Genomic DNA, 27,558 nt, shown 5'->3' on the forward strand with positions numbered 1-27,558 from the left:
ATAAATTGTTTTTATTGTTAATTAGCAAACAAAGAAGTTTAAGATGGATTTCTCAAATGATTACGTTAAATGAAAGCAGACCTGATAAAGAAATGTGTAACGTCTTCATGAACAGTGTGGAAATATATTGCTGGAAACAAAATATCCTCCCGCTACCATTAAGTTGAGCGCCCTTCAATGAATCCCCACACTGGCCTCCCATCACTAGGCGGAGCAGAACGTCGGCCTGACCGACCTCCGAGCACTAGAGGGCGCAGCAAATCGCTGGCGCCGATGGCAGAGTCCACGAAGGGAATCTCCTGCTGAGGCACGTGTGGCGGGCTACAGGCGGCAGCGGCGGGTCCGCCACTGGTCGGCGCCGGCGGGAGGATGCTGCGCGAGATGGGGAAGTGCGCGCGGCACTTACTGGTCTGTGAAAAATCTAACTTCACCCACGGCAAGTCGGCGCATCGCAAGCGTGTCGATACTCATCACTATAACTACAGGGTGAGTGATTGGCAGGCGGTGGGGCTGGTCATCATAGCTGCGCTGGGTGGGCGGGACCATAACCGGTCACCATAACTACCAGGTGAGTGATTGGCAGGCGGTGGGGCTGGTCATCATAGCTGCACTGGGTGGGCGGGACCATAACCGGTCACCATAACTACCAGGTGAGTGATTGGCAGGCGGTGGGGCTGGTCATCATAGCTGCACTGGGTGGGCGGGACCATAACCGGTCACCATAACTACAGGGTGAGTGATTGGCAGGCGGTGGGGCTGGTCATCATAGCTTCACTGGGTGGGCGGGACCATAACCGGTCACCATAACTACAGGGTAAGTGATTGGCAGGCGGTGGGGCAGGTCATCATAGCTGCACTGGGTGGGCGGGACCATAACCGGTCACCATAACTACCAGGTGAGTGATTGGCAGGCGGTGGGGCTGGTCATCATAGCTGCACTGGGTGGGCGGGACCATAACCGGTCACCATAACTACAGGGTGAGTGATTGGCAGGCGGTGGGGCTGGTCATCATAGCTGCACTGGGTGGGCGGGACCATAACCGGTCACCATAACTACCAGGTGAGTGATTGGCAGGCGGTGGGGGCGGTCATCATAGCTGCACTGGGTGGGCGGGACCATAACCGGTCACCATAACTACAGGGTAAGTGATTGGCAGGCGGTGGGGCAGGTCATCATAGCTGCACTGGGTGGGCGGGACCATAACCGGTAACCATAACTACCAGGTGAGTGATTGGCAGGTGGTGGGGGCGGTCATCATAGCTGCACTGGGTGGGCGGGACCATAACCGGTCACCATAACTACAGGGTGAGTGATTGGCAGGCGGTGGGGCAGGTCATCATAGCTGCACTGGGTGGGCGGGACCATAACCGGTCACCATAACTACCAGGTGAGTGATTGGCAGGCGGTGGGGCTGGTCATCATAGCTGCACTGGGTGGGCGGGACCATAACCGGTCACCATAACTACAGGATGAGTGATTGGCAGGCGGTGGGGCTGGTCATCATAGCTGCACTGGGTGGGCGGGACCATAACCGGTCACCATAACTACAGGGTAAGTGATTGGCAGGCGGTGGGGCAGGTCATCATAGCTGCACTGGGTGGGCGGGACCATAACCGGTCACCATAACTACCAGGTGAGTGATTGGCAGGCGGTGGGGCAGGTCATCATAGCTGCACTGGGTGGGCGGGACCATAACCGGTCACCATAACTACAGGGTGAGTGATTGGCAGGCGGTGGGGCTGGTCATCATAGCTGCACTGGGTGGGCGGGACCATAACCGGTCACCATAACTACCAGGTGAGTGATTGGCAGGCGGTGGGGGCGGTCATCATAGCTGCACTGGGTGGGCGGGACCATAACCGGTCACCATAACTACAGGGTGAGTGATTGGCAGGCGGTGGGGCAGGTCATCATAGCTGCACTGGGTGGGCGGGACCATAACCGGTCACCATAACTACAGGGTGAGTGATTGGCAGGCGGTGGGACTGGTCATCATAGCTGCACTGGGTGGGCGGGACCATAACCGGTCACCATAACTACCAGGTGAGTGATTGGCAGGCGGTGGGGCTGGTCATCATAGCTGCACTGGGTGGGCGGGACCATAACCGGTCACCATAACTACAGGGTGAGTGATTGGCAGGCGGTGGGGCTGGTCATCATAGCTGCACTGGGTGGGCGGGACCATAACCGGTCACCATAACTACAGGGTAAGTGATTGGCAGGCGGTGGGACTAGTCATCATAGCTGCACTGGGTGGGCGGGACCATAACCGGTCACCATAACTATCAGGTGAGTGATTGGCAGGCGGTGGGGCTGGTCATCATAGCTGCACTGGGTGGGCGGGACCATAACCGGTCACCATAACTACAGGGTGAGTGATTGGCAGGCGGTGGGGCTGGTCATCATAGCTGCACTGGGTGGGCGGGACCATAACCGGTCACCATAACTACAGGGTAAGTGATTGGCAGGCGGTGGGGCAGGTCATCATAGCTGCACTGGGTGGGCGGGACCATAACCGGTCACCATAACTACCAGGTGAGTGATTGGCAGGCGGTGGGGCTGGTCATCATAGCTGCACTGGGTGGGCGGGACCATAACCGGTCACCATAACTACAGGGTGAGTGATTGGCAGGCGGTGGGGCTGGTCATCATAGCTGCACTGGGTGGGCGGGACCATAACCGGTCACCATAACTACCAGGTGAGTGATTGGCAGGCGGTGGGGGCGGTCATCATAGCTGCACTGGGTGGGCGGGACCATAACCGGTCACCATAACTACAGGGTAAGTGATTGGCAGGCGGTGGGGCAGGTCATCATAGCTGCACTGGGTGGGCGGGACCATAACCGGTAACCATAACTACCAGGTGAGTGATTGGCAGGTGGTGGGGGCGGTCATCATAGCTGCACTGGGTGGGCGGGACCATAACCGGTCACCATAACTACAGGGTAAGTGATTGGCAGGCGGTGGGGCAGGTCATCATAGCTCCACTGGGTGGGCGGGACCATAACCGGTCACCATAACTACCAGGTGAGTGATTGGCAGGCGGTGGGGCTGGTCATCATAGCTGCACTGGGTGGGCGGGACCATAACCGGTCACCATAACTACAGGGTGAGTGATTGGCAGGCGGTGGGACTGGTCATCATAGCTGCACTGGGTGGGCGGGACCATAACCGGTCACCATAACTACAGGGTAAGTGATTGGCAGGCGGTGGGGCAGGTCATCATAGCTGCACTGGGTGGGCGGGACCATAACCGGTCACCATAACTACCAGGTGAGTGATTGGCAGGCGGTGGGGCTGGTCATCATAGCTGCACTGGGTGGGCGGGACCATAACCGGTCACCATAACTACAGGGTGAGTGATTGGCAGGCGGTGGGGCTGGTCATCATAGCTGCACTGGGTGGGCGGGACCATAACCGGTCACCATAACTACCAGGTGAGTGATTGGCAGGCGGTGGGGGCGGTCATCATAGCTGCACTGGGTGGGCGGGACCATAACCGGTCACCATAACTACCTGGTTAGTGATTGGCAGGCGGTGGGGCAGGTCATCATAGCTGCACTGGGTGGGCGGGACCATAACCGGTAACCATAACTACCAGGTGAGTGATTGGCAGGTGGTGGGGGCGGTCATCATAGCTGCACTGGGTGGGCGGGACCATAACCGGTCACCATAACTACAGGGTAAGTGATTGGCAGGCGGTGGGGCTGGTCATCATAGCTGCACTGGGTGGGCGGGACCATAACCGGTCACCATAACTACCAGGTGAGTGATTGGCAGGCGGTGGGGCTGGTCATCATAGCTGCACTGGGTGGGCGGGACCATAACCGGTCACCATAACTACAGGATGAGTGATTGGCAGGCGGTGGGGCTGGTCATCATAGCTGCACTGGGTGGGCGGGACCATAACCGGTCACCATAACTACAGGGTAAGTGATTGGCAGGCGGTGGGGCAGGTCATCATAGCTGCACTGGGTGGGCGGGACCATAACCGGTCACCATAACTACCAGGTGAGTGATTGGCAGGCGGTGGGGCTGGTCATCATAGCTGCACTGGGTGGGCGGGACCATAACCGGTCACCATAACTACAGGGTGAGTGATTGGCAGGCGGTGGGGCTGGTCATCATAGCTGCACTGGGTGGGCGGGACCATAACCGGTCACCATAACTACCAGGTGAGTGATTGGCAGGCGGTGGGGGCGGTCATCATAGCTGCACTGGGTGGGCGGGACCATAACCGGTCACCATAACTACAGGGTGAGTGATTGGCAGGCGGTGGGGCAGGTCATCATAGCTGCACTGGGTGGGCGGGACCATAACCGGTCACCATAACTACAGGGTGAGTGATTGGCAGGCGGTGGGACTGGTCATCATAGCTGCACTGGGTGGGCGGGACCATAACCGGTCACCATAACTACCAGGTGAGTGATTGGCAGGCGGTGGGACTGGTCATCATAGCTGCACTGGGTGGGCGGGACCATAACCGGTCACCATAACTACAGGGTGAGTGATTGGCAGGCGGTGGGGCTGGTCATCATAGCTGCACTGGGTGGGCGGGACCATAACCGGTCACCATAACTACAGGGTAAGTGATTGGCAGGCGGTGGGACTAGTCATCATAGCTGCACTGGGTGGGCGGGACCATAACCGGTCACCATAACTACCAGGTGAGTGATTGGCAGGCGGTGGGGCTGGTCATCATAGCTGCACTGGGTGGGCGGGACCATAACCGGTCACCATAACTACCAGGTGAGTGATTGGCAGGCGGTGGGGCTGGTCATCATAGCTGCACTGGGTGGGCGGGACCATAACCGGTCACCATAACTACAGGGTGAGTGATTGGCAGGCGGTGGGGCTGGTCATCATAGCTGCACTGGGTGGGCGGGACCATAACCGGTCACCATAACTACCAGGTGAGTGATTGGCAGGCGGTGGGGGCGGTCATCATAGCTGCACTGGGTGGGCGGGACCATAACCGGTCACCATAACTACAGGGTAAGTGATTGGCAGGCGGTGGGGCAGGTCATCATAGCTGCACTGGGTGGGCGGGACCATAACCGGTCACCATAACTACCAGGTGAGTGATTGGCAGGCGGTGGGGCTGGTCATCATAGCTGCACTGGGTGGGCGGGACCATAACCGGTCACCATAACTACAGGGTGAGTGATTGGCAGGCGGTGGGGCTGGTCATCATAGCTGCACTGGGTGGGCGGGACCATAACCGGTCACCATAACTACCAGGTGAGTGATTGGCAGGCGGTGGGGGCGGTCATCATAGCTGCACTGGGTGGGCGGGACCATAACCGGTCACCATAACTACAGGGTAAGTGATTGGCAGGCGGTGGGGCAGGTCATCATAGCTGCACTGGGTGGGCGGGACCATAACCGGTCACCATAACTACAGGGTGAGTGATTGGCAGGCGGTGGGACTGGTCATCATAGCTGCACTGGGTGGGCGGGACCATAACCGGTCACCATAACTACCAGGTGAGTGATTGGCAGGCGGTGGGGCTGGTCATCATAGCTGCACTGGGTGGGCGGGACCATAACCGGTCACCATAACTACAGGGTGAGTGATTGGCAGGCGGTGGGGCTGGTCATCATAGCTGCACTGGGTGGGCGGGACCATAACCGGTCACCATAACTACAGGGTAAGTGATTGGCAGGCGGTGGGACTAGTCATCATAGCTGCACTGGGTGGGCGGGACCATAACCGGTCACCATAACTACAGGGTGAGTGATTGGCAGGCGGTGGGACTGGTCATCATAGCTGCACTGGGTGGGCGGGACCATAACCGGTCACCATAACTACAGGGTAAGTGATTGGCAGGCGGTGGGGCAGGTCATCATAGCTGCACTGGGTGGGCGGGACCATAACCGGTCACCATAACTACCAGGTGAGTGATTGGCAGGCGGTGGGGCTGGTCATCATAGCTGCACTGGGTGGGCGGGACCATAACCGGTCACCATAACTACAGGGTGAGTGATTGGCAGGCGGTGGGGCAGGTCATCATAGCTGCACTGGGTGGGCGGGACCATAACCGGTCACCATAACTACCAGGTGAGTGATTGGCAGGCGGTGGGGGCGGTCATCATAGCTGCACTGGGTGGGCGGGACCATAACCGGTCACCATAACTACAGGGTAAGTGATTGGCAGGCGGTGGGGCAGGTCATCATAGCTGCACTGGGTGGGCGGGACCATAACCGGTCACCATAACTACCCGGTGAGTGATTGGCAGGCGGTGGGGCTGGTCATCATAGCTGCACTGGGTGGGCGGGACCATAACCGGTCACCATAACTACAGGGTGAGTGATTGGCAGGCGGTGGGGCTGGTCATCATAGCTGCACTGGGTGGGCGGGACCATAACCGGTCACCATAACTACCAGGTGAGTGATTGGCAGGCGGTGGGGCTGGTCATCATAGCTGCACTGGGTGGGCGGGACCATAGCCGGTCACCATAACTACAGGGTGAGTGATTGGCAGGTGGTGGGGCTGGTCATCATAGCTGCACTGGGTGGGCGGGACCATAACCGGTCACCATAACTACAGGGTGAGTGATTGGCAGGCGGTGGGGGCAGTCATCATAGCTGCATTGGGTGGGCGGGACCATAACCAGTCACCATAACTACCAGGTGAGTGATTGGCAGGCGGTGGGGGCGGTCATCATAGCTGCACTGGGTGGGCGGGACTATAACATCACTATAACTACCAGGTGAGTGATTGACAGGAGGTGGGACTGGCATCATGGGTGAACTGTGTGGGAGGGACCATAACCAGTCACCATAACTACCAGTGATGGGATTGCCAGGGCCCACAGTTATTACGGCATTTTTGCTTTTCTGTGTTCCCACTGATTTCTGTTTAATTCTCTCGCAATCCTCTGCACCTTAATGTTTTACATACTATAACCTGGTGGTGGTGGTTGTTGCCTGTCAGTGGATGGGCTGTTGGGTGTTACCAGCATTAGGTTTCCACTGTGCATGAAGACTAAGATATTTCTTTATCAGCTCTGTTTTCATTTCAGTAAAAGATGAGGAAGAATGGGTTTCAGATTTGCAGGCTGGCATCAAAGGGTAATTTTCAGATGCTCCAAAAACACTTGTAGCAATGTGTTGTGCCTCTGCTAATTGTTACGGACTCAGTGAAAGTCCCTTTAAGATAGAGAGTGTGTATGTGTGTGTGGGGCGTGCTTACGTCAATAGAAGATAAAGGACGTAATGACGTTGTTGAAGAAGTTAGAAGGAGAGAGAGAGAAAGAGAAGGGAGAGAGACACCAGCCTGCTAGTTTTCTCTATCGATGGATGAGAAACTATAACTGTGTCTGCCACTGAAATCCATGTATGGAAGTTGGAAGTAATCCGGTGGAGTTCACTTTGTTGCTGACCTGTAGAAGGAAACAGGTATTTGTGTGTGGACGACCACGATTCGGATGCTTTTCGGGGTGAGGAAGTCACTACCGAGTAAACACTGAAGTGTCGTTTGGGTTCCATCGTGGAACATTTGGATTTCGTATTTACTCTCTCTATATTTCTCTACGTCTACGTCTTATCTTCAGACAACGGTGGTTGTTGAAGAAGCCCTTGCTCATGTTTCACCTTATGGCTTGCGGAACTGAACTTTAAGAACCATTCCGGAACTTGGAGTTTGGGACTTTGCCACACACACACACACATGAAGAGTTTAGTTTTTGGGGTTAACATTCGAGGTTTAACATTTTTGAATTCTAACATACTAACATTTTTACTTTTATTTTACGTATTATCATAAGTAGTGATTAATAAAATAGTTTTTAACACTGAATCATGCTCAGTGTGTTTCTTTTGTTGCTGGTTTGTGACATAATGTTGAGCAGACAGCAATAGTGATCGTGGCAGTCAGGATGCCAGCTTCTGTCAGCTTGACTGTGTTGTCAGAAACTCCCGGTGGAACAATCCCTGTTTGGGCTGGGTTCCACAACCTCCTCTAACACTATTGTCAGTGATGAGAAACACTATGATGCTGGAGGAACTCAGCAGGCCAGGCAGCATCCTTGGAGAAAAACAGGCAGTCAACATTTCGGGTCAACGTTCCTGACCCGAAATGTTCACCACCTGCTTTTCTCCACAGATGCTGCCTGGCCTTCTGAGTTACTCCGGCATCATAGTGTTTTTCCTCTAGATATTCTGGCATCTGCAGTCCTTTGTTTCGCTATTATTGTCAGTGCTTGCATAATGAGTTTTGCACCCTGTAATCTGGGTATTATGTTTACATGATAGATTTAGCATTGTTTTTTAAGCGTTAGTTGTTTTAAACTAACACATTTCAGCACCCATGACTGATCTCTAATTGTTAATACTTTTTAAAGAGTAATACATGCTGCTACCAGATTTGCTGATAACTTAATTATGTTCTTTTCAGTAATTTTTCTGCGTGAATGTTGTTATGCAGGTCTCTATTTTAATACCAGAATGCAGAATGGTCCCACCAGCAATTACTGCCATCAGCAAAACTTTGGAAAACTATTATTTGGTGAAGCAGTTACCACTCCATGAAATGCTTGAACCAGAATTCATCAACATGTATGTTAAGAAAGGTAATGTTTAAATTGGTAATTTATGAAAGGTAATTTTTATTTTGCTAAATTTCCATCTATGTTAATTTCAAATTTGTTTGTTTCAGGCAACTTTTATGCACTGTCATACAATAGCAGAATAGATCAAGACAACACCGTTGCTCTGCTTCCAACAGGTAAATCTCTTTGATCAAAGTGAGCATTCAGGTCTATGACCTATTGAGTCTTTATCCTGTTTGGAGATATAGACTAATTAAATTGTTTTCTAATCTTCAGTTTATATTATTAATTTGTTCCATTTGGAACAATTTTATTCTGCATTAAAAAAGTCCTCAGGAATCTATCCCAGGGAGGCAAGGAAGAAGATTGCAGGGGCCTTGGCAGAAATCTTTGTATCCTCTTTGGCCACAGGCAAGGTGCCAGAAGCCAATGTTGTTCCTTTGTTTAAGAAGGGCAACAGGACAAACCAGGAAATTATAGGTCAGTGAGCCTTACATCAGTGATAGGGAAATTATTGGAGACGATTCTTAGAGACAGGATTTACTCACATTTAGAAAAGCACGGACTTATTAGGGATAGCATGATTTTGTGCTGGGGAGGTCCTTTTTCACAAATTTGATTTGAGTATTTTGAGCAAGTGACGAAGATGATTGATGAGGGCAGGGCAGAGGATGTTGTTTACATGGACTTTAGTAAAGCATTTGACTAGGTCCCTCATGGTAGGCTGATCCAAAAGATTAAGCCACATGGGAACCACAGAGAGCAGGTAAGTCGGATACAAAATTGGCTTGGTCATAGAAGACGGAGGATAGTGGTGAAAGGGTATTTCTCTAATAGCAGGTCTGTTGCAATTGATGTTCTGCAAGGATCAGTGTTGAGATCTCTGTTGCTTGTGATATATATAAATGATCTGAATTAAAATGTAGGTGTTCTGATTACTAAATTTGCAGACTACAAGAAAATCAGTGGGGTTGTGGATAGTGAGGAAGGTTGTCAAAGGATAGAGTAGGATATACAGTAGGTCAGTTGGAAATTTGGTGGAAAAATGGTAGATGGAGTTTAATCCAGAGAAGTATGAGGTGTTGCATTTTTGGAAGGTCAAGTGTAAGAGGAGAGTATACAATGGCAAGACCCTTAACAGCATTGATATACAGGGGTTTCTTGGGGTGCAAGTCCATAGCTCCCTGAAAGTGATAACACAAGTGGATAGAGTGGTAAAGGCGGCTTACGGCATACTTGCCTTCATCGGTCGGGGCTTTGAGTATGTGGCAGTTGTGTAAAACTTTAGTTAGGCCACATTTAGACACACAAGAGACTGAAGAGGCTGGAATCTGGAGCAACGAACAATCTGATGGAGGAACTCCGTGGGTCGAGCAGCATCTGTGGGGGGAGAGGAATTGTTGACATTTCAGGTTGAAACCCTGCATCGGGACACAGATAGGAGAGGGGAGATGGCCGTATAAGAAGTTGGGGGGGGGGGGGGGGGGTGTGTGGTGAGAGTGAAGCCAAAGATGTTGGGGGACTGAGGGGAGGAGAGGGAGTTGAAGGATGACAGGCAGATCAAGCCTGGTAGGCGAGGAGTTGGCAGACATGATGGATGGAGTCAAACCAATAAAAGGAGGAAGATGCAGCCAGGAGGGGGATGGGGAGGGTGAAGGTGGAGACAGCTGCTGGAACACAAAGGGCTACCAGCGCTGGAGTCTGATAAGGAAGGTGATAATGGTAACCATTAGGGGAGAGGTGAAAGGCAGAAGGAATCGGGACCAGATGAAGGGGATGTGTGGAGAGCCAGTTGGTGAAATGTGTGGGTAGTGGAACCAGAAGGGGAGGGGATTGGAAATGGGTGATGGAGGTTGTGGAAAAGGGAACAAAAAGTGGGGGACTGGAGGAGGATCAGCAGGAGAAACACCCTGCAAACCAGTCACCCAGTCTAAGCTTGGTCTTGTTGATGTAGAGGAGGCCACGTCAGGAGCACTGAATGCAGTAAACAAGGATGGAGGAGGTGCACATGCCTCACCTGGAAGGGCTGCTTAGGTCCCTGAGTGGTAGTGAGTGAGGACGTGTGGGGACGAGTGTTACACCTCCTGTGGTTGCAGGGGAAAGTACCACAGACAGGGAGGGATGGGTGAGTAGGGATGAACAGACCAGGGTGTCACGGAAGGAGTGGTCAAAAAGGGATGGGGAGGAGAATAATTGGCTAGTAGTGGGATCTTGTTGCAGCTGGCAGAAATGATGAAGGATGATGTCTTTTTGCAGAAGCTGGTTGCGTGAAAAGTGAGGATTAGGGGAACTCTTATCTCAGTTCTGTCTGGAGGAACTCACACCCCACCTCCCTTGGTAGGTGGTAGGTGCCTGGAATGCGCCGTCAGGGGAGGTGGTGGAAGCAGATACTATAGCAATGTTTAAGAGGCATTTAGACAGACATGAATAGGCAGGGAATGGAGGGATATAGATCATGTGCAGGTGGATTGGCATCATGGTCAATGCAGTCATGGTGGGTCGAAGGGCCTGTCCATGTGCTGTAATGTTTTATGTGACCAGTAATTTTTTATAACTGGCCAATATTGTTTGACATTAGAAGATGGATGCAAAACACATGCTGTGTTGGTGGAAAACTACAATACCCAGAACTACATAGAATTTACAGGACTGTTCCATACTGCTGTTTATGCTCCACATGAGCCTCCTCCCACCAGCTCACTTTATCACCATAGCTTTGTGTTTTCCCTCACGTTTATTGATGACTCCCTGTGCAGTGAGTTTCACATTCTTCCAACTCTGTGTAAACAAATTTCCCTTGCATTATCTATTGGTTTTGTTAAAGACAGGTGTTGTATTTATGACTTCTGTGGGTGTGTTCGGGGAGTTATTTAATGAGACATTATTTTCTTTAACTTTTCTGACTTGTAGTTTCTCCGTACAGGCCAGTTGTAATGTAAGAATATCCTTCTTATCGTCACAGGTCCCACACAATACATTTTCAGCACATTAACATTCTGATTTAAAATGGTCAGCAGTGTTTAATACATTAACTAAAGATTAAATTGCGCATCACAAATAGGAATGAGTGGGATGGAGGTTAGGCATAATCTTTGAGGTGATCTTCAGTATATGAGTACAAGAAAGTCGCCTCCAAGAATATTCTTTAAAGATACTGTTACTTGATTAAACAGATGCTATAAAGTGATAATGCATTCACACTCAAGTATTTGTGAATGTGGTCACAGATCCTGTGTTGATGGTTTTTCTTGTTGTTGCATTTTCACAGGGAAGTTGATTTTATCAGTTGACAAGGACACCTATGAGGAACTTGGCCTAGAAGGACAGCCATCCAAATACTCCCACAGAACAGTGATGAGATACAGTAGGTACAGACTATTAACGTGTTCCTTGCAATAAGAGTGCATTAGTCTTACCAAATGATTCTTGAGATGGTTGAAATTTTGTTCTAGTTCTTAATGAACTGGATTTGACCCAAACTGTTCTAATACCAAGGGTATTAAAACAGTTTTATCTTTATCTTTAATCATGAAATGGCTATGCCTCAATGTTTTCAGGATCTGCAATATTCTGATGTAATAGAGGACGCAGAGTGTTAATTTGGTGGCCTAATAGGTTAGACACCCTGGGACCTGAGAAAGTGCAAACTATTAGATGTGAGTTCATTGTTGAGAGATGAAGTGTACATTTTCTTCTGCCTGCTCGTGCATAGGACAATGTGTGAAATGGGCTGCAGAAGACGCAAGGGCAGGAGTCAGCCACGTTGTCCCTCTCGCCTGCTCTGCTATTCAGTAAGGCCATGACTGATCTAATTTTGGCTTTGGCTCCATTTTTTTTCCCCTGGTCTCCCTAACCTTTTATCAGAAATCAGTCTGTTTCAAACTTGAATATATCTAGTCTCCACAGCTTTTGTGGGCAGAGAATTCCAAAGATTTGCAATCCTGAGAGAAGAAATTCCTCCTGATCTCTGTCTTAATTGGGTGAGCTGTTTCTCTGAAACACTGTAAGGGGAAGCATCCTCTCGGCATTTATCCTACAACATCCTACATGTTCTCATCCTAAATGAAATCACCTCTCGTTCTTCCAAACTCCAATGTTTATAGCCCTCCGTGCTCCATCTTTCCTCATAAGACAAACATTTGCCAGCTATTTCTGTGGGTTGTAACCAATCGCTGGTTGATTTGGGAAGTAGTTTAATGGCACTGTGTGCACTACAAAACACTTCTGTTTTGAATGGGGCAGTAATGTATTATTGATGTCAGCTATGGCTCAGTGTGTGGCACTCTCACCTCAGTCAGATTGTGAGTTGAAGCACTACTCCAGTGACTTGAGTGCAATGATTTAGGCTGACACTTCAGTGCAGTATTGGGACTGGATTGGTCAGTTAGAGGTGCTCGCTTTGGAATGAAAGGCTAAACCAAAGCCCCATCTGTTCACTTGAGTGAGTATAAAAGATCCTGTGCATTATTTTCAAGATCGACGGAGGAGTACTCCCCAAAATCCTTGCCAATACTACTCCTCACAAAATTATCCAGCCTTTATTACATTGCAGTCAATTTGCACAAATAAACAACAATGTTTCATGCATTAGCTATACTTCAAATATGTTATTCCATTTGTTGTAAAACTTTTAACACATTGGGAAGTTATGAATGGCATGTGTTCCAAAACATTTTAATGAAAACAGGCCCAATTTTTAGAAAAGGTTTTATTTGTATTTCATAAACTGGATCTCTGAGGCAGCTTGTTAAAATATGCAAAATTTCAGTTTACCAACTCAAAATAAGGAGTCATTCATTGGTTGATGTAAGGCAAGTGGAGAGGGATGTGATCTTTCAGAGCAGGACAGCTTTGTAGAAATCCCACCCAGTCACATTCAGGAAAGTCATGACTGATTTGATCCTCCTACTCCTCAACTCCCTTATAACTCAGCAATCTAAGGAAAACTAAAGATTTTACTTTTTCATGTTTGACTGTATCCTCTTCAGAGTTGCTGCTTTTTACAGGAAGTTACCCTTTCTAACCTATTTATCTCTTTTATGTGGTGTGAGAGGTTTGGGTTCATGATTTCATATTTTGTTTCCAGTTGTTACTATTGATTTGAGTGAAGCTACATTTGTTCCCGGTAGAAAGAGATATAACAGAGTTATGTGGGCATTGAAAGAGAAGAAGCCTTTATCCTTTGACCTTTTGATGTCCTGCAATTCCTCAGGTGAGAAATTTGATTTTTTTTGACTGCAAATGAGAACCTAAAAATGCATATTGTGAGAAGTTCAGAAGGTCATTTGTAGAACATAAGGCTAGCAACTGAAAACTGATTTCTACCGCTAAGTATAAACTTAGTTGTCCGAACCTAACCGGCACATTTCTTGCATCATCTTCTCTGCTCATTCTCCCATTAGCCTTCTTTAGCTACACTGTGCACTAGGTGGCACTTTGCATCGGGTAGCTTCCACATATGTGCTGAAGGCCAGATAGGTTGACCAAGATTCAGTGTTAATGCCTCTTGTTTTCTTCAAGTCAGCCTCGGGTTGGCCAAATACATCATTTTTATACCTCATCTAAAATCTGCTCTTGTATCGCTGGTTCCATCTCCTTCTCCGAATGCTGAATCAGTGCATTTGCAGCCATCAATCCTGAGCTGAGTTTCAGATTCCCGTTCCTTTTCACCATGCACAATGGCACAGCTAGTACAGCTGCTGCCTCATAGCTCCAGTGACCCGGGCTCAATCGTGACCCCGGTTGCTGTCAGTGTGGAGTTGGCACGAACTCACTGTGACCACATGGGTTTTCCCAGGTGCTCCAGTTTCCTCCCATATCCTAATGACACGTGTGTTGGTAGGTAAATTGCCCCTAGTGTGTAGGTAAGTGGTAGAAACTGGGGGAAAGTTCATGGGGATATGGAGAAAATAAAATGGGTCAGTGTAGGATTATCGTAAATGGGTACTTAATGGTCAGTGTGGACTCTGGGCCGTAGGGTCTCTTTTTATGCAGTATGACAAGACCACATTCATGAACACTGCACAACATTCTCTACCCATCACTTGCTGTTTTAAGCTCTTTCATGATTCCATCTCCTTGAGTTACCTCCTCAGCCCCTCTTGAGATTCATTCTGCTTCTTACACCTAATTCTACAGCACCTTGGATTGTGTCTCATTTTAAAAATGTGATGTGAATGCATGGATTTACATTACCTACATGTTGCCTGAAATAATTTGAATTACAGTTGATTATTTTTTTTCAAAATTGAAACCAGGTGGAAATGAAACCTCTTTGGCATCTTACTTTGTGAAGTACCAATGCCAAGTGTATCAGCCCACACTATCAACCAGGATATTAAATGAAACAGTGTGTCCTGTTTTATTGAGTAATGAACTGAATGGGAAAGAAAATGAATCATGCAGCTCTCAGGAATTCTTGGACTGGCTTGGTGCAGTCTTCAGTGACATTGATTGGTGAGTTGAAACGGGTAGAACTCATGATTTGTTTGCAACTGTGAAATGCAACAGGGTTTGAAAAGCTTCCTGTGTTCTGACTTAACATTTTCTTTACCAGTTACTGCTCGTCTAGCTTATTGTTTGATGAAACTGAGTAGCAAATAGCAATGGTGCACCCTTTTCTCTGTTTGGTGCTGGGGTATTCTGTGCTTTTTACCTGGTACAGTAGTGGTAGAACCCAGCAGTTATCAACTTTGGTCCTACACTAACAAAAACTCTGTTCCTGAAAGCTACAAAACAGAAAATGTACCCTGGTAAACTACAAAATATAAAGAATTTTTAAAGCCAAATGGAGGGTATAGACAGAGGGCTATTTGATCAATGATCCAATTCTGTCTGATTTTTGATATTTTGAACTTTTGCAGTTAAGCCCTTTGGTGATTCTAAGTATCATTTGGTATGAGAGGATCACAAAGCATTCAGATCCCTTTCCACAGCACCATCTTCCAGCTGGTATCATAGAGGACATTTTGCATTAGCGAGGGTCACTTTTGAGTGCATTTCTGTGACCCTGCTAGATAAAATATAATTCTATCAGCAATCTTTGCTGAATAGTCAGGAGGGGAATGGAGTACACAACACTTGCAGTCAACCCCTCATATTCTTGCAAATGGACAGAGTCCTAAAGTTCATGGGTGTTTTTGAAGTCACGTTTAAAGTCCAGTTATGAAGAAATGTGTTTTAATCAATCTCTTTTTCTCATAGCAATAATCAGGCAGATAGCTTTCTCTCTACCTACTGTTGCCCTGAACCCAACACTGTCCTGGATAAAGCATGTCTTTGTACCATTTCTGGCTTTATAATTCCTGAAGGAATAAATCGGTTATTGGACCAGCTTAGGTAAGCACTGTTGTAAATGCTGCTCTTTGTACTTGATTGCTCAGTCAGAAAGCATGAAATCAGCCTTCTATTTCTGTTGAATTAGCTGGAATATCAGTAAGCGTTAACTGTACTGGAGTCTGGAGTGTTCTAAGTTTCAACTCATCTGAGGTGTTCTGAGGCCCAGTGCTTTGGAATTCCCTCCCTAAACTTCTTTTACTCTTTCTCCTCCTTTTGGGGTGCTCCTTAAAGTCATATTGGTCATCTGACATAATATATTTTTATGTGACTGTTCTCTTACAACTGGAAAAAAGGAAAGGGCAAAGTTGTTAAACAAATGTTTTAATAGTACCAAAAATATTTGGAAACATATGGGGTAAAAGAGAGGGAGGAAATTTAAACTATTATAACTACAGAAAATACAGGTAAACTAACGGGTCTAACAGCCAACTAGGCCTTCATCCTAGGATTCCAAAAGAAGTGGATGCATTGGTTATCTTCTTTCAAAATTGCCTAGGTTGTCTAGTGGATTGGAGAATCACAAACGTTACATTGCTTTGTTCAAGGAAAGAAGATAAAACTGGCAACTATTGACTATTTAGCATAACATTTGTCAGAGTAAACACTGGACATTATTATAGTAGTAATAGAACAATTAAAGCATAATGGTTTAATGAGAAGGAAGCCATGGTTGATAAATGTGTGGGAGGTCTTTTGAGGATGAAATTGGTAAAGTGTACAGCGTGTATCCAGTGTATTAGATTTCCAAAGGGCACTTGATAATGTGTGATATGAAAGGTTATTCCACCAGATAAGAAGTCATGGTAATGAGAGCAATATTTTAGTCTAAGTAGAGTTTTGGTTAACTGACAGAGAGCAGAGAAGTTAATGGGTAATTTTCAGGTTGGTAGGCTGTAATTTGGAACTCAGCCAGTTACAATTTGTGTTCATTATTTAGTTGAAGGAACCCACTATGTTGTACCCAAGTTTGTTGACAATATCAAGTGGAAATGCAAGTGAGAGGGTACAAAGAGTCTGCAAAGGGATGTAGACATATTTAGGGAGAGGGCAAAAAGATGGCAGATATATTACCATGTGGTAATAAGAGTTCATTTTAGTTTAAAGTGTCCAATGAATGCTCTTATTTTTTAAGAAGTTGCAAATCCAATGAATGCTGCTGCCACAGAGATCAGGCTTGTATAGGAAAAACAGAAAATTGCATGTAAATATGGTAATTCATTAGAAGGTAATTGTTGATCTTTATTGCAAAAAGGACTGAGTACAATAGTTGTGAAGTCTTATTACACATTTATGGGCATTTGGTGAGTTCACACCCAGAGTACTATCTTCAGGTTTAGACTAATTAACGTTCACTTGTTTGAATCCTGGGATGAAAGAGTTGTCTTATAAGTAAAGATGAGTACAAGGTCCAACTGGAGTTTAAAAAGAATGAGAGGTGCTCTTAATGAAACAAACAATTTTGAGGGCTTCACAGGGTAGATAATAGGAGCTAGTTTCCCCTGCTGGGAGAATCTAGATCGGTGAAAGTCTGATTATAAAGGATCACCCATAAGACCAAGATGAGGAGAGATTCTTTTTCTTTGAGGGTTGTGAACCTTTGGAATTCTGTGTGGACATTGAGTCATAAGAATATTCATGGCTGAGGTGGATTTTTTGGACTATAGAGGAATCAAGGGACTTTGGGAATCTGGCAGTAAGGTAGTGATGCCAATGGTCAGATTAACCATAATAATATTTGAATGGTAGAGCTGGGTCCAGGGGCATAGATTTCTCCTGCTTCTGTTTATGTATTTGTATGTAAAGGCACTATATAAATACAAGTTAGTGTTGCTGATGTAGAATGAGACTCCCTCCACTACACTGACATTGTATTTATTCATCAAGGTAGGTTTTAGCTACTTTTTCCTTGTCTGGCTGTGGGCCCCTATCACAAATTGTAACGATAAGAAAGTGGAATGTACTGGAAATTAGTTCTGCGTCCTTCCTAGTGAGAATAGCTCTAGCAGTAATTCACTGATTTATTCATTAGTGTCTTTCACTTCTGTTTGTGAATCAGTTGCAATACAGCTTGGGTGTTGCATTTTGAAAAATTTTCCAACATGCATCTCAAATCTGCTCAGAGAGAGAGTGCAGAGCATTAAGGTAATGAGATTCAAGGAGAACATGTTCATTTTCTACAAGCTGTCAAGTTACAAAACAATAGGATGGTGAAATGCTAGACATTCTGAAATCTACCAATCTTTCTTCTTCTTTCAATTTATCCTAACCAAGGATATACTGTACGTTTAAGGTGAGAGGAGCAAAGTTTAAAGGACATGCGCGGGCCAAGTTTTTTTTTTGTTTTACATGGAATGGTGGGTACCTGGAACGGGCTGCTGGGGTAGTGGTTGAAGCAGATATGATAGTGGCGTTTAAGATGCTGTTAGATAGACACATGAATATGCAGGGAATGGAGGGATATAGACATTGAACAGACACAAGAGATCTGTGGGCTCAGGGCCTGTTCCTGTGTTGTATAAACTAATCATGATGTTGTACACAGAAAGCAAAACAAAAGGCAGATGCTGGAAATAAGAAAAAAAATAGAAAATGCTGGAAACACTAGAAAGAGAAATAGACTTAATGTTTCAGGTCTGAGACCCTTTGTTAGAACTGGGGAGAGTTAAATGGGAAAGTTAGATGGCAGTTGTGCTTCTTTGCCTATGTTGCTAATGACTGAGCTGTAGGACTTGTCTAGAAGGTAGGCTTTGCCCACAGAAAGAGTAAAACTGAGCCAATATCACTGACAGAGGACTTGCAGCAGAAATAACCAGTTCTGCTGCAGAAAGAAAGCTAGTTACCTAAAGCTGAATTCAATATATTGCAACGTGCCAGGATAGATGAAGTGTTGTTCAAGCTTGCATTGGGCCTTGTTGTAACAATGCAGGAGGCCACAGACAGAAGGGTCAAAATGAGAGAATTAAAGTGACAGGCACCTGGGAGCTTTGGGGTCACTCCTACACACTGGATGCAGGTGATCCGCAAAGCAATCACCCAATCTGCATTTGGTTTCTCCAGTATAAAGCAGACCACATTGTAGTACAATTCCTATCAACCGTTTCCACTTTTGCTCCAAGGAGACCAGCCCCAGCTCCTCCAGATCACTCTTGTAGCTGAAATCCTTCATCCCTGGAACAGTTCAGGTAAACTTTTTCTGCAGTGTCCTAAGGACCTTTACGTCTTTCCTAACCTGTGACAACTAGAGTTGGGTAAAACCCTCCTAACGTGGCCCAATGAGTATTCATTATAACTTGCCTGCATTTGTATCTTGTGGCACTGTTCATTAATCTCAGGATCCCATAACTATAGTAACCATTCTCTGAACATGTCTTGTCACCTTAAATGATTTATACATATTTACACCCAGGTTTTTCAGCTCCTGCACAGAGTTTAGAACTATGTTCTTCAGTTTATATTGCCTCTCCTTTTTTCCTGCCGAAATATATCAATTCACTTTTCTCTGTATTAAATTTCATTCGCCACTCATCTTCCCATTAGGGCAGACAATGTCCTCTTGGAGTCCATTACTTTACAGGGCTCATCACACCTTCCACGTTTCCTGTCATCTGCAAATTCTGAAATTCTACCCTGTACACCCATAGGCAAGTCATTAAAATGTCGAAAATAGAGGTACTGACACCAGGGGAACACCTGTCTACCATCCTCCAAGTAAGATAAACAACTTGATCAACTTGCTCTCTGGTTTTAAGCCAATTTTTTTTTTTATTCACACTGCCGCTGACAGTTTTCCCTGAGCCTCAGCTTGCTATCCACCCTTTGACTTTGTCATAGATCTCCTGAAAGTTCATAGATCATGGCGTTCCCTTTATTTTCATGTCAAAAATTTTTAAATGTCAAACAATCTTTCTTTGTTGACTGAAAATTTTTACAAGCTCTTATTAATTATTTCTCTGTCTATTTCTTAAGCTTTCCTAGAATTGGAGTTAACCAAGACATGAGGGGGACCAATATCCTGCAATGATGTGGGAGCTAGTGGACCCTGCTGTGGTGCACGGTGACCACATCTGTAGTAAATGCATGAGGCTGGAGGAACTTCGGCTCAGAATTGATGAGCTGGAGTCGCAGCTTCAAACACTGTGGAGCATCAGGGAGGGAGAGAGATATGAAGATGCTGTGCATTGGGAGGCAGTCACCTCCCCCCCCCCCCCCCCCGCCCCCCCACAGCAGGTACTTCTAAGGTCCAGGAGGCAGAGAGATGGGTGACTGTCAGGGGAGAGAAGGAGAAGGGGAACAGGCAGACAGTGCAGAGGACTGCAGAGGCTGTTCCCCTCAATAACAGATATTCCGCTTTGGATGCTGTTGAGGGGGATGACCTACAGGGATCAAGTGGCAGAAGCCAGGTCTCTGGCACTGGGACTGGTCCTGCTGCTCAGAAGGGAAGGGAGAAGGGCATTAGTGATAGGGGACTCGATAGTCAGGGGAACAGTCAGGAGGTTCTGTGGATGTGATCGAGAATCCAAGATGGTATGTTGCCTCCCAGGTGCCATGGTCCGGGATGTCTCTGATCAGGTCCACAGCATTCTTGAGTGGGAGGGAAAGCAGCCAGAAGTCATGGTACATGTTGGTAGAAAGAGGGATGAGGTCCTGCAGAGCGAGTTTAGGGAGCTAGGCAGAAGAACAGGACCTCAAGGGTAGCAATCTCAGTATTGCTGCCAGTGCCACGTGATAGTGAAGGTAAGAATAGGAGGAGATGGCAGATGAATGGGTGGCTGAGGAGTTGGTGCAGGGGGCAAGGTTTTAGATTTTTGGATCACTGGGATCTCTTCTGGGGAAAGTGGGACCTGTACAGAGTGGACGGGTTACACCTGAACTCGAGGGGGACCAATATCCTTGCAGACAGGTTTGCTAGTGTGGTTTGGGAGGGTTTAAACTAGTTTGTGAGGGGGATGGGAACCGCAGGGGTAGGTCAGTAGAAGTCAGATCTAATATATAGGGAGGCTTTGAGGAAGCAGAAGCAGAGTATAAGGTAGAAAAGTAGTAAGGTGGATGGGCTAAAGTGCATTTACTTAAATGCAAAAAGTATCAGGAATAAGGGTGATGAACTAAGAGCTTGGATAAATAAGTGGAACTATGATATTGTGGCTCTTGCAGAGACTTGGCTGTCACCAGGGCAGGAATGGGTACTGAATATTCCTGAATTTCACTGTTTTAAAAGGGAGGGGGGTGGGGGAGGAGGAGGGGTGGCGTTACTGGTCAGGGATACTATTACAGCTGCAGAAAGGGCGGATAATGTAGAAGGATGCTCTCTAGAGTCAGTATGGGTGGAAGTTAGGAAAAAGAAAGGAGCAGTTACTCTACTGGGAGTATTCTATAGGCCCCCCCGGTAGCAGCAAGGATACTGAGGAGCAGATTGGGAGGCAGATTTTGGAAAGGTGCAAAAATAACAGGGTTGTTATCATGGGAGACTTCAACTTCCCAAATATTGATTGGCACCTGCTTAGTGCCAAAGTTTTAGACGGGGCAGAGTTTGTAAAGTGTGTTCAGGACAGATTCCTGTCATAGTATGTTGACAGGCTGACTAGAGGGAATGCCATATTAGATCTAGTATTAGGAAATGAACCAGGTCAGGTGATAGATCTCTCAGTGGGTGAACATTTGGGGGACAGTGACCACTGCTCCCTAACCTTTAGCATTGTCTTGGACAAGGATAGGAGCAAAGAGGACAGGAAGATATTTAATTGGGGAAGGGCAAATTATGAGGCTATAAGGCTAGAGCTTGCGAGTGTGAATTGGGATGACATTTTTGAAGGGAAATGTACTACGGAGATGTGGTCGATGTTCAGGGATCTCTTGCAGGATGTTAGGGATAAATTTGTCCTGGTGAGGCAGAGAAGGAATGGCAGGGTGAAGGAACCATGGGTGACGAAAGAGGTGGAACAACTAGTTAGGAAGAAGGCAGCATACATAAGGTTTAGACAGCAAGGATCAGATAGGTCTCTTGAGGAATATTGGGTAGCAAGGAAGGAACTTAAGAAGGGGCTGAGGAGAGCAAAAAGGGGACATGAAAAGACTTTGGCGAGTAGGGTTAAAGAGAATCCCAAGGCTTTTTTCACTTATGTGAAGAGCAGAAGGATGACGAGGGTCAAGGTAGGACCGATTAGACAAAGGTGGGAAGATGTGCCTGGAAGCTGTGGAAGTGGGTGAGGTCCTCAATGAATACTTCTCTTCAGTATTCACCAAGGAGAGGGGCCTTGATGACGCTGAGGACATTGTTGGTAAGGTTAATGTTCTAGAGCATGTAGATATCAAGAGGAAGGATGTGTTGGAGTTGTTAGAAAATATTAGGACAGATAAGTCCCCGGGGCCTGACAGAATATTCCCCAGTCTGCTCTGCGAGGTGAGGGAGGAGATTGCTGAACCATTGGCTAGGATCTTTGAGTCCTCGTTGTCCACGGGAATGGTACCGGAGGATTGGAGGGTGGCAAATGTTGTCCCCTTATTCAAAAAAGGAAGTAGAGATCGAACAGGGAATTACAGACTAGTGAGCCTTACGTCTGTGGTGGAGAAGCTGTTGGAAAAGATTCTTAGAGATAGGATCTACGGGCATTTAGAGAATCATGGACTGATCAGGGATAGCCAGCATGGCTTTGTGAGGGGCAGATCATGTCTCACAAGCCTGATTGGGTTCTTTGAGGTGGTGACCAGGAAGACTGATGAAGGTAGTGCAGTAGATGTGGTCTACAAGGTTCCACATGGTAGGCTTCTTCAGAAGGTCAGAGGGCGTGGGATCCAGGGAGGCTTGGCCGTGTGGATTCAGAATTGGCTTGCCTGTAGAAAGCAGAGGGTTGTGGTGGAGGGAGTGCATTCAGATTGGAGGACTGTGACTAGTGGTGTCCCACAAGAATCGGTTCTGGGACCTCTGCTTTTTGTGATTTTTATTAATGACTTGGATGAGGGGGTAGAAGGGTGGGTTGGCAAGTTTGCAGACGATACAAAGGTCGGTGGTGGTGTGGACAGTGTGGAGGACTGTTGAAGATTGCAGAGGGGCATTGATAGGATGCAGAGCTAGGCTGAGGAGTGGCAGATGGAGTTCAATCCGGAGAAGTGTGAGGTGGTACACTTTGGAAGGACTAACTCCAAGGTGGAGTACAAAGTTAATGGCAGGATTCTGGGTAGTGTGGAGGAGCAGAGCAATCTGGGGGTTCATATCCACAGATCACGGAAAGTTGCCCCACAGATGGATAGGGTAGTTAAGAAAGCTTAGGGGATGTTATCTTTCATAAGTCATGGGATGGAGTTTAAGAGTCGCGAGGTAATGATGCAGCTCTACAAAACTCTGGTTAGACCACACTTAGAGTACTGTGTCCAGTTCTGGTCACCTCATTATAGGAAGGATGTGGAAGCGTTGGAAAGGGTGCAGAGGAGATTTACCAGGATGCTGCCTGGTTTAGGGAGTATGCATTATGAGGAGAGATAGGGCTTTACTCTTTGGAGAGGAGGAGGATGAGAGGAGACATGATAGAGGTATACAAAATATTAAGAGGAATAGATAGAGTAGACAGCCAGAGCCTCTTTCCCAGGGCACCAATGCTCAATACAAGAGGGCATAGCTTTAAAGTAATGAGTGGGAAGTTGAAGGGAGATATCAGAGGGAGGTTTTTTTTACCCAGAGAGTGGTTGGGGCATGGAATGCGCTGCCTGGGGTAGTGGTGGAGGCTGATACGTTGGTCAAATTCAAGAGATTGCTAGATATATGGAGGAAGTTAAAATAGAGGGATATGTGGGGGGGGGGGGGGAAGGGTTTAGATAGTTTTTAGGCCAGGTTTAAAGGTCGGCACAACATTGTGGGCCGAAGGGCCTGTATTGTGCTGTACTGTTCTATGATTCTATGGAGGTCTTGCACCCCTTTTTGTCCAAGTGTATTACATTCACAGTTTTCCAGTCCTGTTACTTTTCCTGTGTCTAAAGAGAACCAGAAGATGATGACAAACTCTTCTGCAATCTCTACCCTCACTTCTCTCAGGATGTATTCTATTCAGACCTGGTGACTTGCTTGGTTTAAGCACACACAGCCTTTCTTGTGCCTAAATCTTGGTTCCTAATTGGCTGCACTTGTTTTACTACAATTCACAAGCCTGCAGAAGACTTGTATTTTCTTTTTTTGTGAATCAGTGGTACATGTCATATTCTTCGCTCAGTCACACTCTCTATCTCCTTTGTCATCCAGAGAACTCTGCTCTTGGTTCCCTATCCTTTCGTGTGGAACGTACTAGCCTGCACCTGAAATATCTCCACCTGCCAATAATGGTTCCATTTATTTGGGCCAGATTCATGCTGCTGCTAACCCTTTTATTTCATGTCTCTCAAGTAAGCCGCCCTCCGTGTTCTACATTAGATTACCCTTTTTCATTACAAATCTAACCCTTATGATGATCACTGTTCCCCAAGTGTTTTCTTATTGACAGTTGGTCCATTTGACCCACCTCATTTGCTTAGAACCAGAAATAGATTCTTCTTCTCTGAAGATATTTCAGAACTTCAGCTTTTTTGTTCCTTACTGTAAGATCTCAGTAAATATTTTGCAAAATAAAACATCTACAGTTATTGCACATCTCTACAATTTCTTTAACTATTTGGTAGCCTGGAGAACACTCACAGTTGTGTGAAAGCATTCTTTTTGCTTCTTCACCAAATGGATTTTGTCATAGCATGGTCCTGGAGAAGACTATCTTAAACGGTACAGTATAACTCCAATAGTCCTCTCTCCAACTATTCAGAAATCCTGATAGTTCAGCATCTTGCTCACCAGGCAGTGTTTGCTACTGTTCCCATTCTCCCTTTCCACTCACCTCATTCACTGGAGAATTCATCATACTGTGTAACATCTTAAAAAAAGAGATTGAGGTATTAATGGAAATAAAAGTCTGCCAGTGTGCTGGATGATCAGAATTTGTTCCTTCCCCATCTTTTCTAAATACTTTGTATCCAGGAATATTAGTGTCCTGTCCTGTCCTTTATTTAAACTATATTTCGGTTATTTCCATATGGTTGTGTGTGTGTTTGTAACTTACCAAACATTCCTTATAATTTGTGTATTTGTCCACATACATTCGAAAACTTGACTTGGTCTTCCTCCTACTCTTTCTTTGTCTGTTCTACATAATACTGGCTTAGAGTCACAGAACTTGGAACCAGGCCCTTCGGCCCACAGAGTCCACACTGACCATCAAACATCCATTTACATTAATCCCATTTTTCCGTTTTTGTCCCCATCAACCTTCCAACTTTGTACTCTAAAGCTGACCAAAAAAATCCTACTCCTTGGTACACATTATTTCACATTATGTGCAAGAGCCTTCTCTCTGGTAATTAGTTTAAATCTCTTCCAATACCTTTTCCCTAACTGTTGGCTTCTTTTAGAATCATAGCTTGTAATCACTTGCAATAATGTGATTTCTTCTTATTCCAGCACTATTACCCCTAGAGCTCCTCCAAGGATCAAAACTTGGCTCCCTTCTATTTCTCGACTGCATGGGGTGATAAAATTCAACAACTACATTAGCTTTCACTGATACTCTGAAACCCAATTCTTACAGCACTCCACTGTCTCAGATCAGATGTACTGCTTAGCTGACATCTACTACTGGATGAACAGAATATTCCTAGAACCAAAAATGGGAAAGGCTGGGTCTGTTGTCTCTGATGTCTGGCACAAGCTGGCCAACATTCCCACTTCGGGGGAATCATCAGAAGCAGGTCTTGATTCTGCATAACCTGAATGTTGAAATAGGCACACAGCTGAATTTTCATCCTCTTTTCTGCGCCAATACTTGGGCTGACTGTTGTCCATTCCTGCTTCTCCCATAACTCATCTGCTGCTGAAAACCTTCATACTTTGCTTCTGTTAACTCTGGATGTGAATACTGAAAAGCTGTCCTCTCTCCTACTCTCTAAAACAAGGGTGCTCATACCAAATCCTGCACTACTTGCCCATCATCCCAAGCTTGCTGACTAACCCTGGCTTCAGGTTAAGCAATTGCTTTTACGTACTCTTCCCTAACTTGGAAATATGAAGTTTTGAATTCTCTGCCCTGAGGATGGTAGAGGCCAGAATGTTAGAAACATTTAAGGTGGAGAAGGATAACTATTTGAAAGATCGAGAAATTGAGGGTTATGGGGAACTAGCACAGAAGAGGAATTGAGGCCAGCACAGATCAGCCATGATCATGTTGAATGGCAGGGCAGGCTTGAAGGGCCAAGTGGACTACATCTACTCTTATGTTCTTGTATTCCTACATCCCAACAAGCTGTCGCCATTTCTATAATTCTGGCCTAAAATTCATCCCCATTTTAATCACTCAACTATTGGTGTCTATTTCTACAGTTTACTAATGCACTAATCTAGGGAATTTCCTCCATAAATCTCTGCCTTTCTCTTTGCTTGCTTAAAAAAACATTCCTTCACCTGTCTCCTTGACCGTGTTTTTTGATCATGTGTCCTGACCATTTCTGTAGATCACTTGATTTTTTTTATTTGTAACACTGTATAATGAACTGGTGGACAGCTTTTCATTAAAACACCACCATCCAACAAATTATGCAATTTATTTCCTGAAATTATTTTTGAAGTAATTTTATATTTGTTCATCATACATACATACATACCTATTCCTACCCAGGACATTTCTTGTATACAAAGAAATATTGTACTACAAATATTATAGTACAATATTTCTTTGTTAATATGCTTTAATTTGTGATTTATTATAATATTTTAGAATCATGCTGATTAGTTTTATTTTGATAGGATGATATATTAGCTTTAGCTTTCAGAAGTGAATTCAGAAATAAATGGGCAGAGAGTAATTTGCCAGTTCTCCACTAATTTGTTGATTCATTTATAGGATGGGCTGTTGCTGGGAAGATTAATATTTATTGCAAGGAACTGTCTTTCTCTTAACTATTGTAGAGATGAATTAATAAATAACCACATTGCTCTGGGTATAAAGCTGGGTATAAGCCAGTCCTAGTGAAAATGGCAACTGTTTTCACTGAAGAACCATGCGTTTTTTTGCAAGAATCAAGCAGCAAGAATCTTGGTCACCATCACTGGGGTTTTATTCCAGATTTAATTAACTGAATTTACGTTACCCAGCTGTTGTTTGAACTCATGCCTCTGAGTCTTTTATCAAGGTCCCCTATCACTAAATTTATGGAATCTAAGGTTAACTGTGTTCTGTAGAGCCTGTGCATGTTGAAATTGTAGTTCTTTTTGCCTCAACTATATCATTGCTATGATCTGACATTTATCTCTGACTTTCCACCTCCCCCAGGTTATACTTTGAGGAACCGAAGCTGGCCCCATGGGTTAGTATGACAGTTCATGGCTTTGCAGACAGCCCAGTATCCTGGGGACAGAGTGAACATGGCTATCACAAAGGAGGAGAGAACCTCTACAATTTTGTTCTGTTCAGGAACCAGGATTACTGGCTGCACATGGCTGTGGGGGCTCAGACTGACTGTCCACCATAGCATTATAACTGCCATCTACCTCCTGATCCAATGTTCAGCCTTTGAAGAGTTAATGGATTTGATTTATTAAGAAATGCTTTATACAAAGAAACTAAAATGTGTTCAACTGAAAAATTAAAAGTATACAACTGTG

The 27,558-nt window shown here is 46.0% G+C and overlaps 1 protein-coding gene across 2 annotated transcripts; it reads left to right on the top strand.

Annotated features, from left to right (window-relative positions):
• The first annotated feature begins 97 nt into the window (after nucleotides 1–97).
• Nucleotides 98–27,558, top strand: rpp40 (ribonuclease P/MRP 40 subunit). Of its 2 annotated transcripts, none has more exons than XM_052016426.1 (8): nucleotides 98–486; nucleotides 8,432–8,576; nucleotides 8,663–8,731; nucleotides 11,824–11,923; nucleotides 13,685–13,767; nucleotides 14,813–15,011; nucleotides 15,759–15,893; nucleotides 27,227–27,558. In XM_052016426.1, the coding sequence occupies exons 1-8, from the start codon at nucleotides 370–372 to the stop codon at nucleotides 27,423–27,425; spliced, it is 1,047 nt and encodes a 348-aa protein (XP_051872386.1). In that variant the 5' UTR covers nucleotides 98–369; the 3' UTR covers nucleotides 27,426–27,558. The 2 variants fall into 2 exon arrangements, with proteins under 2 accessions (XP_051872386.1, XP_051872385.1); XM_052016425.1 differs by having other exon boundaries at nucleotides 11,824–11,919; nucleotides 13,642–13,767.

The sequence above is a fragment of the Pristis pectinata genome, chromosome 5 (assembly GCF_009764475.1).
Source record: "Pristis pectinata isolate sPriPec2 chromosome 5, sPriPec2.1.pri, whole genome shotgun sequence".
Lineage (NCBI taxonomy): Eukaryota > Metazoa > Chordata > Chondrichthyes > Rhinopristiformes > Pristidae > Pristis > Pristis pectinata.

Bases quoted from the DNA above. Each gene is read 5' to 3' on its own strand.
- rpp40 (XM_052016425.1), top strand. From the start codon at position 370: ATGCTGCGCGAGATGGGGAAGTGCGCGCGGCACTTACTGGTCTGTGAA. The intron at 13,768-14,812 runs GTGAGAAATTTG...AATTGAAACCAG, and splicing joins GATGTCCTGCAATTCCTCAG to GTGGAAATGAAACCTCTTTG. The intron at 15,012-15,758 runs GTGAGTTGAAAC...TTTTTCTCATAG, and splicing joins GTCTTCAGTGACATTGATTG to CAATAATCAGGCAGATAGCT.